The 16,758-nt window shown below is 54.5% G+C and overlaps 1 protein-coding gene across 2 annotated transcripts; it reads right to left on the bottom strand.

Moving 5' to 3' along the window:
* Positions 1 to 1,496: 1,496 nt before the first annotated feature.
* On the bottom strand, positions 1,497 to 12,290 carry ECHS1 (enoyl-CoA hydratase, short chain 1). 2 transcript variants are annotated; one of them, XM_033208473.1, is made up of 8 exons: positions 12,069 to 12,290; positions 9,156 to 9,353; positions 8,495 to 8,622; positions 7,250 to 7,349; positions 5,197 to 5,301; positions 4,501 to 4,620; positions 3,167 to 3,234; positions 1,497 to 1,976 (listed from the first exon to the last, which is right to left on the bottom strand). In XM_033208473.1, the coding sequence occupies exons 1-8, from the start codon at positions 12,154 to 12,156 to the stop codon at positions 1,911 to 1,913; spliced, it is 873 nt and encodes a 290-aa protein (XP_033064364.1). In that variant the 5' UTR covers positions 12,157 to 12,290; the 3' UTR covers positions 1,497 to 1,910. The 2 variants fall into 2 exon arrangements, with proteins under 2 accessions (XP_033064364.1, XP_033064365.1); XM_033208474.1 differs by lacking the exon at positions 4,501 to 4,620.
* Positions 12,291 to 16,758: the final 4,468 nt, after the last annotated feature.

Below are 16,758 nucleotides of genomic sequence, written 5' to 3'. Positions count from 1 at the left end.
ATATCTAGAACCATGGGCATGATGACACGTCCACAGTATGAAACATCAGGGCCACTAAAAAGATCGTCATTCAGTGAAAAAAATCAAATAGTGAAACACACCACAACAGGCACGAACCTTCTGGACAGTATGTGCCTTAGCTTGGGCTGCTGTGATGCAGTGGCATGGTCCGGGTGGCTGATAAACACTGACTTTCCACAGTTCTGGAGGCCACGGCTCCAGGCAGGTTCAGTGTGTGATGAGGCCCACCATGGTTCACAGACAGCACCTTCCCACAGAGCACTCACATGGTGCGAGGGGCAAAAGAGTGCCCTCGGGGCTCTTCTAAGGGCAATAATCCCACTGGAAGACCACTGCCCTCTCATAAGGCACTAATCCCAGACAAGGAGCTCTGCCCCCTCATAGGGCACTAATCCCACTGGAGGAGCTCCGCCCCCTCACAGAACACTAATCCCACTGGAGGGGCTCCGCCCCCTCACAGAACACTAATCCCACTGGAGGGGCTCCGCCCCCTCACAGAACACTAATCCCACTGGAGGGGCTCCGCCCCCTCATAGACCACTAATTTCACTGGAGATCCACCTCCTCATAGGGAACTAATCCCACTGGAGGAGCTCCGCCCCCCATAGGGAACTAATCCCACTGGAGGGGCTCCGCCCTCATGACTAGTCACTGCCCAAAGTCCTCCCTCCTAAAGCAGTCACAGTAGGGGTTAGGATTTCAACCCAGGGATCTGGGGTGGGGCTGAAATGAGCCTGACCCAAAGGGACAAATGGAGGTCCCTCCATAGAGACAGGAAGTAGAAGCATGGGTGCCAGGAGCTGGAGGGAAGCAGAAAAGGGGTTATTGTTTAATGGGGACAGTTTGCGTTTGGGAAAATGAAAGCTTTCTTGGATAGATAGTAATGGCTGCACAAGGAGAATGTACTTAATGTCGCTGAAATGTGGACTTAAAATGGTTCAGACCAGCCTGGGCAACACAGGGAGACCCCATGTTTATAAAAGATAGATTTTAAAAGTTAGCTGGGTGTGGTAGCGCAGGCCTGTGGCCCCAGCTACTTGGGAGTGGGGAGGATCACTTGAGCCCAGGAGATTCAGGCTGCAGTAAGCTGTGATTGACCACGGCAAGACAATGGTTAAGATGGTCAAGTTTACGTCATGTGTTACCACAATAGAGAAGCAGTGAAACTGAACAAAGAGCTCCTTATGACAGAAGTACAAAGAAAACAGGGTGGGCTCTCATGAGGAAAGGGCTCTACGTAACTGGGCATGGAAGAAAACCACAGTCCATGCCTGTGCACGTGTGCAGGGGTGTGTGGTGTGTGCACAGAAGTCTCTAGGAAGCCACAAGCCCAGCTGTTCACAGTGGATACCCGGGAAGTATGATGTGGGGCGACTTACTAATCTTTTTTCTTCGAATGTTGTTCCTTACAGTAAAAAAAAAAAAGTTTAAAAAAAAAACAACTAACATGACAGAATACTCATCCAGACATGACCTACAAGGTGTGGTGTCACCTGAATCGCTGTCACTTTAATCAGCAAAGCATCTGTGTGAAGGCAGCAGACAGTGTTTCCCTCAGAGCAGCCCCACTCTCTAGCGGCAGGGACACAAGGACCCACAGGCCCTGCTTTCCGCACAAGCACAGCATGCCCAGAGGGACCAGCAGGGGCTCCTCAGCAGAATCTTAAGATTGAGAAGAAGGTGCTCCAATCAGGACGTGAACATGGACCCTCACAGGCTGGGTGAAGAAGGCTGTCATGCCGTGAGAGCTCGGGCTGTGACCACGCAGCAGTCAGAGAGAAACTGCGCACCACGGACACTGCTCTCGAAAAGAGGATGATTTACTTGCTTCTAAAACTGACAGGCTGCACTTGTCCTCTCCAGAGGTGTGAGGCACGGGCAGCCGGGTCTCACTGGTCTTTGAAGTTGGCCTTTCTCTTTTCCACAAACGCAGTCATCCCTTCTTTCCGGTCATCCTGGTAGGAAAAGGGGCAGAAACAGAGCTGGACGCGCAGTCTCCTCACAGAGCCTGATGCCAATGTCCGCCTGTGTCTCCCTGGTCCTGCCTCACTCCTCATGCTCACAGGGGGCCAGGGAGGGGACTCAGCGGCAGGAACACCTGCCCAAGCAGAGCTGGGCCTGGGCGCGGGGATTTTCACTGCCTCTCTCTACCAGTCTAGGTGATGGTCATTCAGGAGCTTGTGTATGTCAAACAAGCTCACATCTAAAAAGCCTCAGATGCACCTGTATGGGTCACTCACCAAGTCATCAAGTGGACGATGGATGACCTGCATCAGGGGCTACCCTGTGTCGGAGCAGGACATGAGAACTCAATTCTGCATCTGCTTTTCTCAAGTCGTGTGCAAGTGTCCCCAGGCGAGCACACATCTGTACCCCTTCCTCAAGTGCCCAAACCACTTTTAATTTTACCGAACAATTAAAATGAGGCGCCCGGCCTCATTTTTTAAAAAAGTCTTTTTTTTGAGACGGGGTCTTGCTTTGACCAGCTGGACTCGAACAACCCGCCTCAGCCTCCCAGGAAGCTGGGACTATGGATGCGTGACACTCACCTGAAACCGCATTTTAAATAAAGTAGCCAGGCTGGGCGCGGGGCTCACACCTGTAATCCCAGCACTTTGGGAGGCTGAGGCGGGCGGATCACAAGGTCAGGAGATCGAGACCATCCTGACTAAGACGGTGAAACCCCGTCTCTACTAAAAATACAAAAAATTAGCCGGGCGTGGTGGCGAGCTCCTGTAGTCCTGGCAACTCGAGCCTGAGGCAGGAGAATGGTGTGAACCCAGGAGGCGGAGCTTGCAGTGAGCCGAGATCACGCCACTGCACTCCAGTCTGGGGGACAGAGTGAGACTCCGTGTCAAAAAAAAAAAAAAAAAAGAAGCTGCTGCTTGAGGGTGCAATTCCTAGACCTCATATAACAGGAAAGACAAGAAAAGCCCCTGTAAGGTTTCATACTTTTGAACTTCCACATGTTCTACTTTTTTTCTAACATCAAGACCCACTGATAGAACAAATCTGATCCCATTAAAGGTGAGGCTGGCAGTTCTGACCAGAAAGAAACGATACTTAATAAGATGTAAAAGGAAATTCCCAGCAACTTGTGTGACTGAAATTTGCTAGATTCTCCAGTTGCACACTGTTTACTTACGGTGGCAAAGGTTGAGTAAAACAGTTTCTTCTCTAACTTACTTCCTTCTGTTAATGTCATTTCAAAAGCTGAAAAACAAAGTCCTAGAGTTATGAACGGAGATATTCCGTGCAGAACTTTTCCTCCCTCCTCACCGACCCACGCACAACTGTGCTTCCAACGTGGCCCGGCCCTGCGCAGGCTTCCACGGCGCTGCCCTTCTCAAAGGCACTGCCCCAGCGGAGACCTGGCAAAACCAGCAGCTCTCCTGTGGCCCCACATGTCACACTCAGGTGGCCCAGGGCCCCAAGGAAGGGACAGGAACTGGATGAAAGGTGAGATGGCAAACTGTGCCCTTGAGGAGTGGCTGTGAGGCAGCAACAGGGCTGCAAACAGAGAAAAGTAAACAAGGATGAAAACCAGGAAGCACAGCACGGAGCCAGAGCTGGGCGTGGCTGGCACCAAGAACGCCTTTGGCTCTGCTCATTCCAGGCCCTTCTTTGCACGAGGCCAAGCAGAGCAGACCTGGATGCACAGATGGAGGCAGGCGTGGTGGTTCCAAGGCTGCAGCCAGCATCCTCTCCGGGAGGAGCCCGACCTCGCCAAACACCTTGGGCTCCCACAGCCTCCCTTTTTTTCAAAATGCTCTCCTCACCGTATCCTGCCTCAAGCCCATGGCAAGCCCAGCGGATGGCCACACGCTCGAGGTAAACGCACTCAGAGAGGTTAGGGGACCTGCCTGGGGCCACCCACACCTGTCCGGACTCAGCCAGCTAACCACCATCTCATTCCACATGCTGAGAATAAATTATGACAATAAAACTTGAGCATTTCTGAGGAGGGAGAAGATCAGATCCACTTCCCTGGCAGAGGGAGACTAAAGGGATCCAGGCCAAGAATGAACAGCGTAGCGTTGGCCTGCAAGCCTGTGTAGCCACCTGCCAGGCGCAGACGCAGTCGCCAACCCCAGGTCCCGGGAGGTGAACCGAGCCTCCCCGTGGGCGAGACCATTTTACTTTTGGGACCTCGGCTCCCTTCTCAGCCTTTCCCTGCCATGGTCAGCTCTGTACTGCCCTCACCTCCCAGGCCTGGCTCAGTTCTTGGGCCCTGGTACAAAGGGGAGCTGGGAACATCTCAGTGGAGTTCCTGAGGGCGTGACCAGAAACCACAACTCTACAGACAGCAGAACTGAGACACTGAGAACCATTTCTGCCCAGGAGGGCTTAAGGCATATCCATTTGGAGCCAGAAAGCCTGCCGCTCAGCAAGGCTCCTGACAGTCACAGAGACGCCTCAGGGATACTCCTGACAGCCACGGAGACCTCTCTACTTTGTCTTCCTGGCAGGATCCCCTACCTGCATTCACTGATTCTTTGGCCATGGCTACTATAATTTTAGAATTGCTGGCAATTTTTTCTGCACACTGGATGGCTTCTTCCACCAGTGTCTCAACAGGAAAAATCTTGCTTACGAGACCTGAAACACAAGAATGTTGGTGAGTGAGTGCAGAGTGCTTGTCTAGTCCTTTTCGAGGGAGTGGCCGCTGGGGAGCAGCGTGCTGGAGCATCCCAGCCTCTGAGCATTAGCAAGGGTGACTCCACACGGTAAGTGCCACATGTGCCCCTCCCTGAGTGCTGAGTGCCCTTGGCACCGCAGTCACTGCGCTCTCAGACATGCAGGTCAGGCTGTCCATAGCTCCGACGGCAGAGGCAGCCAGACCTGGGGACCACGATCCCCAACAGGGCAGTGGGAGGACTGGCCGGTGAGGGCCCGGAGACGCCCGTTGCTTACACCGGACTTTGGGGACGTAATTGCTGGGCTGTTCTGCACCAGGTACTTACGCGTGGCTCCACTTCTGTGCGCACAGTACTTCAAACCGTAAAAACAAAAGGCAGTCAGTCTTCTCCCAGGTCCTCAGGACCCAAAAACTCATGCAACCACCGTGGAGGCACCTGGATGCTGCCCTGGGTTTCTGTGGGGCTCCTGCGAGGGGGACACCTGGAGGCCACCCCGGGTTTCCATGTGGCTTCCGTGGGCAGCCCCAACCCATACCTGCTTGCTTGGCATCCTGGGCTGAGATCCGGTCACCGGTGAGGACCATCTCCATTGCCAGCGACTTCCCAACAGCACGCGTGAGTCTCTGGGTGCCACCCGCACCTGCGGGGAGGGGCTGGTCATGGCTGGCACCGCAGTGAGTGAACCCAAGAGGACATCACAGCTGCGCAGCCAGCAAGTTCCAAGTGGCTTAAGATAGGCCCCGAGACAAGGTCCAGGGGTCAGAGGCCGAGCAGCACAGGAGCCGGGCAACATCAGGGGCAGCAGCCCCTTTTCAAGCTCAGGTCCCACATCTGGTGCTCCCCTGTGGGCAAAGGATTACCCAGGTGCCGAGGGAAGAGACTGAAGGCACAAACTGTTTCCGTGTAATAAAGAAAATAGTTAGAACAAGAATAGTCATAATACAAATTAGATATAGAGATGATCATGGACAATTATCAATCATTATTATAAACATTAATCATTAGCTTTTGTATTACTCTTTGTTCCATTACTATATAACCTAGGAATAACCAGTGGGCATAGGGTCAGGTGCTGAAGGGACATTGTGAGAAGTGACCTAGAAGGCAAGAGGTGAGCCCTCTGTCACGCCCGCATAAGGGCCGCTTGAGGGTTCCTTGGTCAAGCGGTAACGCCAGTGTCTGGGAAGGCACCCGTTACTTAGCAGACTGCGAAAGGGAGTCTCCTTTCCTTGGAGGAGTCGGGGAACAGTCTGCTCCACCAGCTTCTTGTGGGAGGCTGGATATTATCCAGGCCTGCCTGCAGTCATCTGGCAGCCTAAACCCCTCCCTGTGGTGCTGTGCTTCAACGGTCACGCTCCTTGTCCACTTTCATGTTCCTCCCGTACTCCTGGTTCCTCTTTGAAGTTTGTAGAAGATAGCGGTAGAAGACATAGTGAAAGTCTTAAAGTCTTTGATCTTTCTTATAAGTGCAGAGAAGAAAACGCTGACATATGCTGCCTTCCCTCTCTACTTCTGCTACCTAAGAGGGAAGGGCCCTGTGTCCTGTGATCACGTGACTTGCTTCACCTTGTCAATCACTTAGATGATCGATCCTCCTTACCCTGCCTCCTTATTCTTGTATGCACTAAATATTAGCGCGCCCAGCCATTCAGGGCCACTACCGGTCTCCATGTCTTGGTGGTAGTGGTCCCCGGGCCCAGCTGCTTTCTCTTTATCTCTTTGTCTTTTGTCTTTATTTCTTACAATCTCTTGTTTCCGCACATGGGGAGAACACCTGCTAAGCCCCGTAGGGCTGGACCCCACACTCCCCCAACACCCTGACATTGGATCAAGGTGTGTGGCTCCGTGGGGCCCTCCCCAGCCTCTGTGGTCAACATCTTAGAAGCTTATAGGCCTCCCTGACCCCAGGCACTCGTCCCTTAGAGCAGCAGCTCTTCTAGGGATCAGAACCTGAAAAAATGCGCCAAGCTCGCAGCTCAAGGCCTCAGAATCTGCCTGGTCAAACTCAGAGGACAGCGAAGAGTGCCCTGAGTGCAGCTGCTCCCCTCAGTGCCCACCCTTCCACCAGGCCCACCCTCAGGGTCTCGGCTCCCTCCTGGCTGCCCAGCCTGTGCCCACCAGGAAGACCCTGGGGGCGGAGGGTGCTGCTCTTTGCCAAGAGCCCAGGCCCTTCCCACAGGCATGGTGGGGGGTCTGACTCCCCGCTCTGAACTCAGGCCACGTGACCTCCATGGCCAGTGAGATGGCAGTGGGCAGAGCTCCCAGTGCCACCCAGGGTCACCATGTTCTCTCTCTGGACACGAATCACAAGCAAGAACTGTCATGGTTAGAAGCCAGTGTGACCCAGGACCTGCCTCTCCCAACACCATCAGATGTGTGACCCGGGCACAGTCCCAGGACTCTGAGGCCGCGCCAAGCTCTGTCACAACCACTCCAGCCTCCGTGGCTGTCCACAGACAGACCAGTGACCAGCCACGGGGCTGTCCATCCGGGGCCTCCGGTCAGATACGAGCTGTGGGCCCTGAGACACAGGTCGATTTTGAGGAGCTACCTGAGGCATCTACACCAGAGACAGTGTCACCCTTTACCTGGGATGGTTCCTAGTAAGATCTCCGGCTGTGCAAACTGGGCCTTCTCGCCGGCATAGATGATATCACACATCATGGCAAGCTCACAGCCCCCGCCAAACTGTAAAACATTCGGCATCAGGAGAGTCTTACGAGGGGAACCCAGTCAGAAATCACTCTGCTTGCTTATTCAAATTTTCCATTTAAAAGAAACAGTGTCAGGGGTATGACAAAGACTAACATAGTGGCACCAAACTAGATAATCGTTGTGATAAGTTAACTACAGATGGCTGATGCTGTTTACCAGCGGCCGGCAAACATTCTGTAAAGGGCCATGAAGGTCTTACAGGCTCTGCTGTGACGACTCAACTCTGCTGCTGGGTGCCGGGCACAGGGCTCACGCCTGGAATCCCAGCACTGTGGGAGGCCGAGGCGGGCGGATCATGAGGTCAGGAGATCAAGACCATCCTGGCTAACACCGTGAAACCCCGTCTCCACTAAAAATACAAAAAATTAACCGGGCGAGGTGGCGGCCCCTGTAGTCCAAGCTACTCGGGAGGCTGAGGCAGGAGAATGGCGTGAACCCGGGAGGCAGAGCTTGTAGTGAGCTGACATCGCGCCCCTGCACTCCAGCCCGGGCAACAGAGCGAGACTCCACCTCAAAAAAAACAAAAACCTCTGCTGCTGTAGCCAAGATGCAGCCACAGAGACTGGGGGGTGTGGCTGTGCTGAGAAAACTCCACCCGCAGACCCCTGGCTTCCACGGAACGGAGCGTCATGAAATGATCACATTGCTTCCCTATAAGTCAAGATCAGCCTCAGCACTTCAAACAGTCCCAGGACACAGAGCTTTTAAGGGCAGTGAAAGAAGCCAGTTTATAGATGTAGCCAAAGCCAACACCTCTCTTCTACCGCCCTGGAAGAGAAGCTTGCTGGGGAGAAGCTGTCAGGTGAACAGTCATGGAAAAAACAGATGCCAGGAGGTGTCCTCTCTGCACAGTTCCTGGCTCTTTAGCACCATGGGGCAAGAAAGGAGGCTGCTGGCCTGGGAACTAAAGGTCTCTTCAAAATAAAAACCTGTTATGCTGTGTATGCACAGCGCAGCTCCTTCAGCCACAAGGGGAGACCCGTATGCACAGCACAGTTCCTTCAGCCACAAGGGGAGACCCGTATGCACAGCGCAGCTCCTTCAGCCACAAGGGGAGACCCGTATGCACAGCACAGCTCCTTCAGCCACAAGAGGAGACCCCTGGCAGCAATACTCACGGCATAGCCATTGACAGCGGCGATGACTGGCTTCTTCATCTGGGTGAGGTAGTCCCAATGCTTCAAGAACTTGTCGGAGTAACAGTCCTGGAAACTCAGGTTCTGCATTTCCTTGATATCAGCTCCAGCTAGCAGGAGCGGAAAGGAGGTTCCAGTTACCAGACAGCAGAGAGCCCGCCCGTCCTGTATCCCCCAGACCAACAGGGAGCTTCGGAGCACACCAGACACGGGCACTGGGGTTGCTGGGCACGGCTGACACCAGGCCACGCGGACAGCTGTAGGAACGCTGTTATGCCAGCTATAACAGAGGTCATGCAGAGGGGTTCTGGGGCAGGTGGCAGGTGCAAGGGAGGCGCCCACAGAGGCGGGGCATATTCATCAGGGCGTAAGCCCTTGACAGGCTTTGTGTAAAGCCTGACTGCCAAGGACCTGAATCCCTCTGAAGAAGCTATTTTGCTGGGGGAGCACATGCGGTTCTCCAGCATACACAAAGCTGCTCATGCAAGCTGTTCCCATGCCCGTCTTCACTGGATATGTGAGGAAGTCCCCACGCGCGTGCCTCCGCCATCGCAGGGGTACAAGTCAGTCTGGAGGCTTCTCCCAAGGCCACACGTGCCTCCCACATCTGCCCAGACACAAAGGCCTCCGCTGCTGCGCACACCTGCAAAGGCCTTATCCCCACCGGTGAGGACAATGGCCCCCACAGCCGTGTCCTCCTCGAAGGTCTTCAGTGCCTGGTTGAGCTCCTCAATCAGGCCATCACAAAGTGCATTGAGGGCTTTGGGGCGGTTCAGTTGGATCAACCCCACGGTGTTATTCTTCCCTCTTTTTTCTGCGATGATGTACTCAAAGTTAGCACCTAGAGCAAGAAGGCAAAAAGGGGTATCTATTCACACAGGTATCAAACTGGGGAGAGTGGGGGAAGGAATGTGGCCCCATCGGTAGATACAGTGTAACCCCAAGAGGCCCTCTGAGGGCTCCCTGCCCAGTCCTCAGTGGCTCCAGGTGTAGCTCTCAGCCACAAGGATAGATGGTAGCCGTGGTACCTTTCTCTCTGCTTTCACATGTGTTTGAACATGTCCTAAAGAAAATCCCCAGGCCGGGCGCGGTGGCTCACGCCTGTAATCCCAGCATTTTGGGAGGCTGAAGCAGGTGGATCACGAGGTCGAGAGATAGAGATCATCCTGGTTAACATGGTGAAACACCGTCTCTACTAAAAATACAAACAATTAGTCGGTTGTTGTGGTGGGCACCTGTAGTCCCAGCTACTCAGGAGGCTGAGGCAGGAGAATGGCATGAACCCAGGAGGTGGAGCTTGCAGTGAGCTGAGATCGTGCCACTGCACTCCAGCCTGAGCGACAGAGTGAGACTCCGTCTCAAAAAAAAAAAAAAAAAAAGAAAGAAAAAAAGAAAAATCCCCAGCACAGAACACAGCCCACAGCCACTCTCCTTCTCCTAATATGCCCTGGGCAGCTCTTTCCAGGACACCGCACTGGAGACAGCCCTGGACTCTGCTAAGGAATCAGGAAACACCTTCTTTCAACAAATGCCAACAGGTGAGGGGGTGTAACCCTCAAACAGGATGGAGTGCCAGCTCCTTGCACTTGGTGCCTCCCCAGTGCCAAGACCTCTGGCCAAGTGGACACAGGGTAGAGGCTGTGAAAATCCTGGGTGTTCCTGCAGCATTAAGATCAGGCACAGGTCAGGTCTGGTGCAGCAGGCCAGCCAGAAAACGGGAGACGCAAGCGCATCTCGGGTTGGCCTGCTGCACAGGACCTGTGCCTGCTGGCTGGACAGCAAGGTGGGAAGGGGACAAAGGACAATGGCATTCAGGGTGAGAAGGTGAACCTGAAAAGACAAAGGTAGCTTGAGTGTTGGGTGCTTGTCTCTGTTAGTGGCAAAGCAGGGATCATAGTCCCTGTCCTGTGGGTTTCTTTTTTTTTTTTTTTTTGAGACCGAGTCTCACTCTATCGCCCAGGAGTGCAGTGGTGCAATCTCGGCTCACTGCAACCTCCGCCTCCAGGGTTCAGGTGATTCTCCTGCCTCAGCCTCTCGAGTAGCTGGGACTACACACACCACCACACCCGGCTAATTTTTTATTTTTAGTAGATACAAGGTTGCACTATGTTGGCCAAGGTGATCTCGAATTCCTGACCTCAGGTGATCCACCTGCCTCAGCAGGCATGAGCCACTGTACCCCGCCTTATCCTGTGAGTTTCTAGGGGTAACTGGAAGATCACAGGTGAAGTGTCTGGCAGCTATGCAAGATCCAGGAAAGGGCTGCTGTGAGGGTGGAGAAGCCGAAGGCCAAGGAGAGCTTGGGGATGAAAACAACACAACTCAGCGGTCCACTGGAAACACAGGGTGAGGGAGGAAGAGGAAGCAAGAGTTCTTCCCCAGCCCAAGGCATGGCCCAAGATTCCTCAGATACTAGAGCAGGTGATGGCCGCTGATGAGTGGGGCCCCAGGTGAGCCCCAAGGGAGGAAGAGGGCAGCCCCCCCTCCGTGGCTGGAGAGGAGGTGTCAGCTTTTTCCTGAAGACCATCTGAGGGGCAGCCCTGGTCAGGAGGCACCCAGGACAAAATGTATCTGCATCTCCTGTTCTTGGGCTGGCCTGCTGCACAGGACCTATGCCTGCTCTTAGAGCCGAGGGAACACCTGGGATTTTCACAACCCTCACCCTGCGCCCAGTTGGCCAGAGGTCTTGGCATTGGGGCAGTAAGAGCCAGCGGCCAGGCCTCCTGGGTCTCCCACAGGACGCGGCCTGGTGAGAGTGGCCTCCTGCAGAGCCAGGTGGGGGGATGGGGTGCGGGCCAGGGTCAGGTGGATGGTGTTGGTGCGGGGGAGGGTGGTGGGGGGGGTGTTAAGCCTGGGTCAGGCTGTTGGTGCGGGTCAGGTTGGGGGTGCAGCACTAGGCCAGGGGGGTGGGGTGTTGCAGGCCCAGGCCAGGCAGGGGCTGTGGGTCAGGGTCAGGTGGTGGGTGCGCGGTCAGGCAGGGGACTGCGGAATCAGGCCATGGGGGTGCGGGATCGGGCGGAAGAGGGGTGCGGGGTCAGGCCAGGGGTGCGGGGTCAGGTGGGGGGGTGCAGGGTCAGGCGGAGTAGGGTGCGGGTAGGGGTCAGATGGGGTGCGGGGCCAGGTAGGAGTGCACGGTCACGTGGGAGAGGGCTGCGGGTCGGGGTCAGATGGTGGGTGCGGGGTCAGGCAGGGGACTGCGGAGTCAGGCTATGGGGGTGCGGGATGGGGCGGAAGAGGGGTGCGGAGTCAGGCTATGGGGGTGCGGGATGGGGCGGAAGAGGGGTGCGGAGTCAGGCTATGGGGGTGCGGATGGGGCGGAAGAGGGGTGCGGGATCAGGCGGGGGGGTGCGGGGTCAGGCGGAGTGGGGTGCGGGTAGGGGTCAGATGGGGTGCGCGGCCAGGTAGGGGTGCAGGGTCACGTGGGAGAGGGGTGCGGGTCGGGGTCAGGTGGGGGATGCGGGGTCAGGCGGGAGGGGGTGCGGTCTGGGATCTGGTCGGGGCGTGCAGGTCGGAGTCATGAGGAGATTCGGGCCGCCAGCTCTCACCGCGCACTCACCCGAGGCGAAGGGACGCCACGCGGGACAGCGAACCGGGGGCCTCAGCGGGCCGCGGAGCCGGGGCAGCAGGACACGCAGGGCGGCCATGGCGCTTTGGACTGCTCTCCCGACCCCGCGGAGCCGCCCCCTCGCCTGGCCTTTCAGGGCTCACCCCGCCCACAGGCCAATGCGCGAGACCGGGCGGCGCTCGCGAGATCAGCCCGCGCAGAGGGAGCCGGGAGCGCTCCTCCAGGCCCCGCCCCCAGGCCCGGCGCTCCTCCAGGCCCCGCCCCCAGGCCCGCGCGGCCGCTCGCGGACCTAAGTGCCAGGGGCGTCCCCGGGACCCCGCACTGGGCTGGGGCCAGCCTCCTCCAGGCCCCACCGCCATTGCCCGCGCCCCAGCCATCGGGGTCCCGGCTGGCCCCGGGGAGACCGCGCGGATGGGGAGGCAACGGCGGCGCCTGCCGGGCTCTGCGCCGCCTCCCGCGCGCCCGCATCTAAGTCTGCAGCTGCAGACACAGCGCGCCCGGGGCGCGGGGCCAGGCACGGTGGCAGCGGCGTGGGCGTTGAACGCCACATTAGGAAGAGTTTTATTTTCATGTACACAGTCAAGACTTCAACAGATTTAAATAATAAAATTTTGATTCATTTAAATTATTTTATTTATAACTTTTATTTATTATTTTTTTCCCAACTGTTACGGTTTATTGAGGGCATTAGGGGTTACAAGGGAGCTCTGGGCATCTGGGGGCAAGGCCTGGCATTTGCCTGGACAGTGGCCCAGCAAGTAGCTAGGGATGGGGTCTCCACCACCAGGTTTACTTGAAAGTGTGGCTCTCGGCTCCACCCCGCCCAAAGCCTTTAGGCCCAAACATGGCTGCATAGCAGGGGTGGTTGCAGTAGGGTTTGCCTTCGTGCTCAGCGTGGCCCCCAGAGGTCAGCGTCTTCCCACATTTCTCGCACTTCAGGCAAGGCCGATGCCAGTCCTTGCCAGAGAGGTCACCCTCTCGGCTGCAGAGGCACAGACAGGCCGCGGTGAGACGCTGCAGGACGCGGTGCCCGCCTGCCACTGGCGTATCCGCCTCTTGCAGCCAGCTCTGCCCAAGGTCCTGTGCACTTGGGCTGCAGCCCAGCCTGGCAGCCCACCCTAAGGTCTCAGCACCCCCATGAGGGGGACATCTCCAATCTCCAGACCCAATACCTATTTATAACTTTTAAAATCTAGACCAGTATTGTGGAGCATCCATTCGTGTATTTGCCCGGATTCTGCAAATGCCAGGGTGGAGATAAAACTACCCTGGATAAAATGGAGTGGAAAGCGAAACTGCTATTGTGACCGGTGGAGGGTGTGCAGTTTATTGACGTCTTGAACAAAGAAGTGGACAAAATGCAAGGAAAGAAGGAAGTAACAAAAGCGAGATTTATGGAAAACAAATGTATGACCGGGCGCGGTGGCTCATGCTTACAATCCCAGCACTTTGGGAGGCCAAGGCAGGCAGATCACCTGAGGTCAGGAGTTCGAGACCAGTCTGGCCAACATGGTGAACCCCCCCCCACTAAAAATGCAAAAATTAGCCGGGCATGGTGGTGCACACTTGTAGTCTCAGCTACTTGGGAGGCTGAGGCAGAAGAATCGCTTGAATCCAGGAGGTGGAGGTTGCAATGAGCCAAGATCGCACCACTGCACTCCAGCACGGGTGATAGAGCGAGACTTTGTCTCAAAAAAGGAACAAGAAAAGGAAAGTAACTCCACAGTGTGGGAGCGGCTGAGCATAGGGGCTCAAGAGCCCCATTACAGAGTTTTTGGGGGTGTAAATACCTTCTAGAGGTTTCCATTGGTTATTTGGTGTAGCCCTATGTAAATGGAGAGGATAGTTCCTGTCATAGCGGGAAGTGTTTCCATTCGATTTAGTTCTAGAGAGTCAGCATGAATTGGTCTCCAGACCCTGTTCTCCTGCCTCACTATGTTCAAGAAAATAATTCAACTCAAACCAAAAATGAACACGCACCAAAATTTTATTTCAAGACTGAGGGTAAAATGAAGACATCTTGTGTAAGTAGAAACAAATCAACAACAAACCTTTACTAAAAGATGCTCTGTATTAGTGTAGTTAAACCTCTGGGACAGACAGGCCCAAAATGAAATGGCTCAAACAGAAAAGAGGTTTATTTCCTTCCTTCCTTCTTCTCTCTTCTTTCCTTTCTTGTCTCGCTGTCACCCAGGCTGGAATGCAGTGGTGTGATCTCGGCTCATTGTAGCTTGCGCCTCCCGGGTTCAAGTGATTCTCCTGCCTCAGCCTCCTAAGTAGTTGGGACTACAGGTGCTTACCACCATGCCCGGCTAATATTTGTAGTTTTTTAGTAGAGTCTGGAGTTTTGCCATGTTGGCCAGGCTATTCTTGAACTCCTGACCTCAAGTGATCCACTGGCCTCGGCCTCCCACAAGTGCTGGGATTACAGGAGTGGACCACTGTGCCCGCCAAGAGGTTTCCTTTCTAACGACCCAGGAGGCCAGGCAGCTCCCATCCTCTCCTCCATCAAGCAGTTTAGCAACAAAAGCACAAGCAACAAAGGGAGAACATATGTAAATTGGATTTCACCAAAATTTAAAAATTTTATGTCTGAAAGGACACTACCAAGATAGTGAGAGGACTGAACAGACATTCCTCCAGTGAAGATAATCAATGTCAGATAAGCTCAGCATCACGAATCATTAGGGAATGCAAACTGACACCTCAATGATACGACGGCACGCCTGCTGCAATAAAAAGCCCAACAGTCACAGTGTTGTGGGGGATGTGAGCAGCGGAACGCTGGTGCACTGCCAGTGGGAAGGGAAAATGGTGCAGTCACTTTGGAAAACAGTCTGTTGTTTCCTCAAAAGGTCAAACAGCAACTCCACTCTTAGGTGTACGCCCCAGAGAAATGAAGACAAATGTCCACAAAAATTTAGACATGAATGTTCATAGCAACATTATTCACAATAGCCAAAAAGTGGGGAAAAACCAGTTGTCCATCAACTCATGAATGGACAAACAAAATGTCATATATCCAAACAACGGATACATTAGAATGAATGAGACTATACAATGGACCGTATTCAGGAGTAAAAAAGAAAGAAGCGCTAATACACATTACAAAATGGACAAGCCTTGAAAATGTTATGCTCAGTGAAAAAAGCCAGACACAAAGGCCATGCATTGAATGATTCCATTTCTATGAAATGTACAGGACAGGCACATCCATAGAGACAGAAACTAGATGAGTGGTCACTAGGGGCTGGAGGGAGGGGGCAGTGGGGGTGACTGCTGAGGGGTATCCCCATTTGCTTTTTAGGGTGATGAAAATGTTCTAAGCTTGGGGCTGGGTGCGGTGGTTCATGCCTGTAATCCCAGCACTTTGGGAGGCCAAGACGGGTGGATCACCTGAGGTCAGGTGTTCGAGACCAGCTTGGTCCAACATGGTGAAACCCTGTCTCTCCTAAAAATACAAAAATGAGCTGGGCATAGTGGCACGCACCTGTAATTCCGGCTACTCGGGAGGCTGAGGCAGGAGAACTGCTTAAACCTGGAAGGCAGAGGTTGCAGTGAGCCAAGGTAGTGTCACTGCACTCCAGTCTGGGCAACAGAACAAGACTCCATCTCAAAAAAAAAAAAAAAGTTCTAAACTGGATGATGGTGACAGTTGCACAACTCTGTAACTAAACTGAACACCATTGAATTGGATACTTTAAACGGGAGAAGTCTTACAGCATGATGTCTGTATCAATAAAGCTATTTAAAAAAATCAACAAGCTTGATTCAGTCAAAGCCACATGGGTATCTGCCACCTTGATCACCATAGGTGGCATCACCCAAGGCGCTCTGGAGCTAGAAGCAGCACATACCTTGTACCAATCAGACAGAAAAGAGGTTGTGTCCGTGTGTTCCAGCTGGTGGCTCTGGCACGGCGGGATTGTCCAGGACTGGCCGTGGTCACATGTGCTCTCCATTTCAGAGCAAGGGGAACAGGTGACTGACCCAGCCCTAGGTCAGAGTGCCAGCAGCAGGTGCTATTTGATTCAGGCTGTGGCACTATGTCTAGGGGACAAAGAGTGCATCGGTTGTCACCAACCTGCAGCTCTTGGGGTCCATGTCTTCTCTCCGAGCCATCAAGCCAGAGTTCCCATTTCAGTCACCACAATCACCCCTCCTTGCACCAGGCATTCTGGCTGTGGGGCATGGGCATGTTTACCTCTGGCCTGTGTGGGCCGCTGTGGGGAGGCTTGGCCAGCAAGTTGCTGAGCCAAGTAGTTCCTGCTTTTATGGGATCCTGCTGCTCCACAAGAGGATCCGGGAGGCTGAACTAGAATTAAGTTAGAATCTCTCAGGTCCCCTTCGGGCTGGGCTCCCTGCAGGAACCAGGAATGGGCTGGCCAGGAGGACATGATGGACCAGGAGGAGGTGACAGAGGCAAAGCCAGACCCTTCCTGTTCCATCTTGCAGAGGCTGTCCCAACGCGAGGTGAGGCCAGGTGCCTGGGGGACATCGATGCCTGACCAGAGCCCAGACTGGACGGCCTTCCAGCAAAGGCTGTGCCCTGGCCGACTGTAATGGCCCAGGAGAATGAGGACACAGGGGAGTCTTGGTGCTGGAGGAGCTGGCTGACCGGATGGTCCTGACACTGTATTGAAAATGGCAGCAGTCCCCAGAGGCTGAGGGGCCAAAGTAG

This window comes from Trachypithecus francoisi, unplaced genomic scaffold (assembly GCF_009764315.1).
Source record: "Trachypithecus francoisi isolate TF-2019V2 unplaced genomic scaffold, Tfra_2.0 Lachesis_group9, whole genome shotgun sequence".
Classification (NCBI taxonomy): Eukaryota; Metazoa; Chordata; class Mammalia; order Primates; family Cercopithecidae; genus Trachypithecus; species Trachypithecus francoisi.
The sequence above is the reverse complement of the archived record's forward strand: the minus strand, read 5'-3'. Positions and strand labels throughout refer to the sequence as shown.

Bases quoted from the DNA above. Each gene is read 5' to 3' on its own strand.
- ECHS1 (XM_033208473.1), bottom strand. From the start codon at position 12,156: ATGGCCGCCCTGCGTGTCCTGCTGCCCCGGCTCCGCGGCCCGCTGAGG. The intron at 9,354-12,068 runs GTGAGTGCGCGG...TTCTTGCTCTAG, and splicing joins GTGGCGTCCCTTCGCCTCGG to GTGCTAACTTTGAGTACATC. The intron at 8,623-9,155 runs GTGTGCGCAGCA...CGCTCCTGCTAG, and splicing joins TGGGGATAAGGCCTTTGCAG to CTGGAGCTGATATCAAGGAA.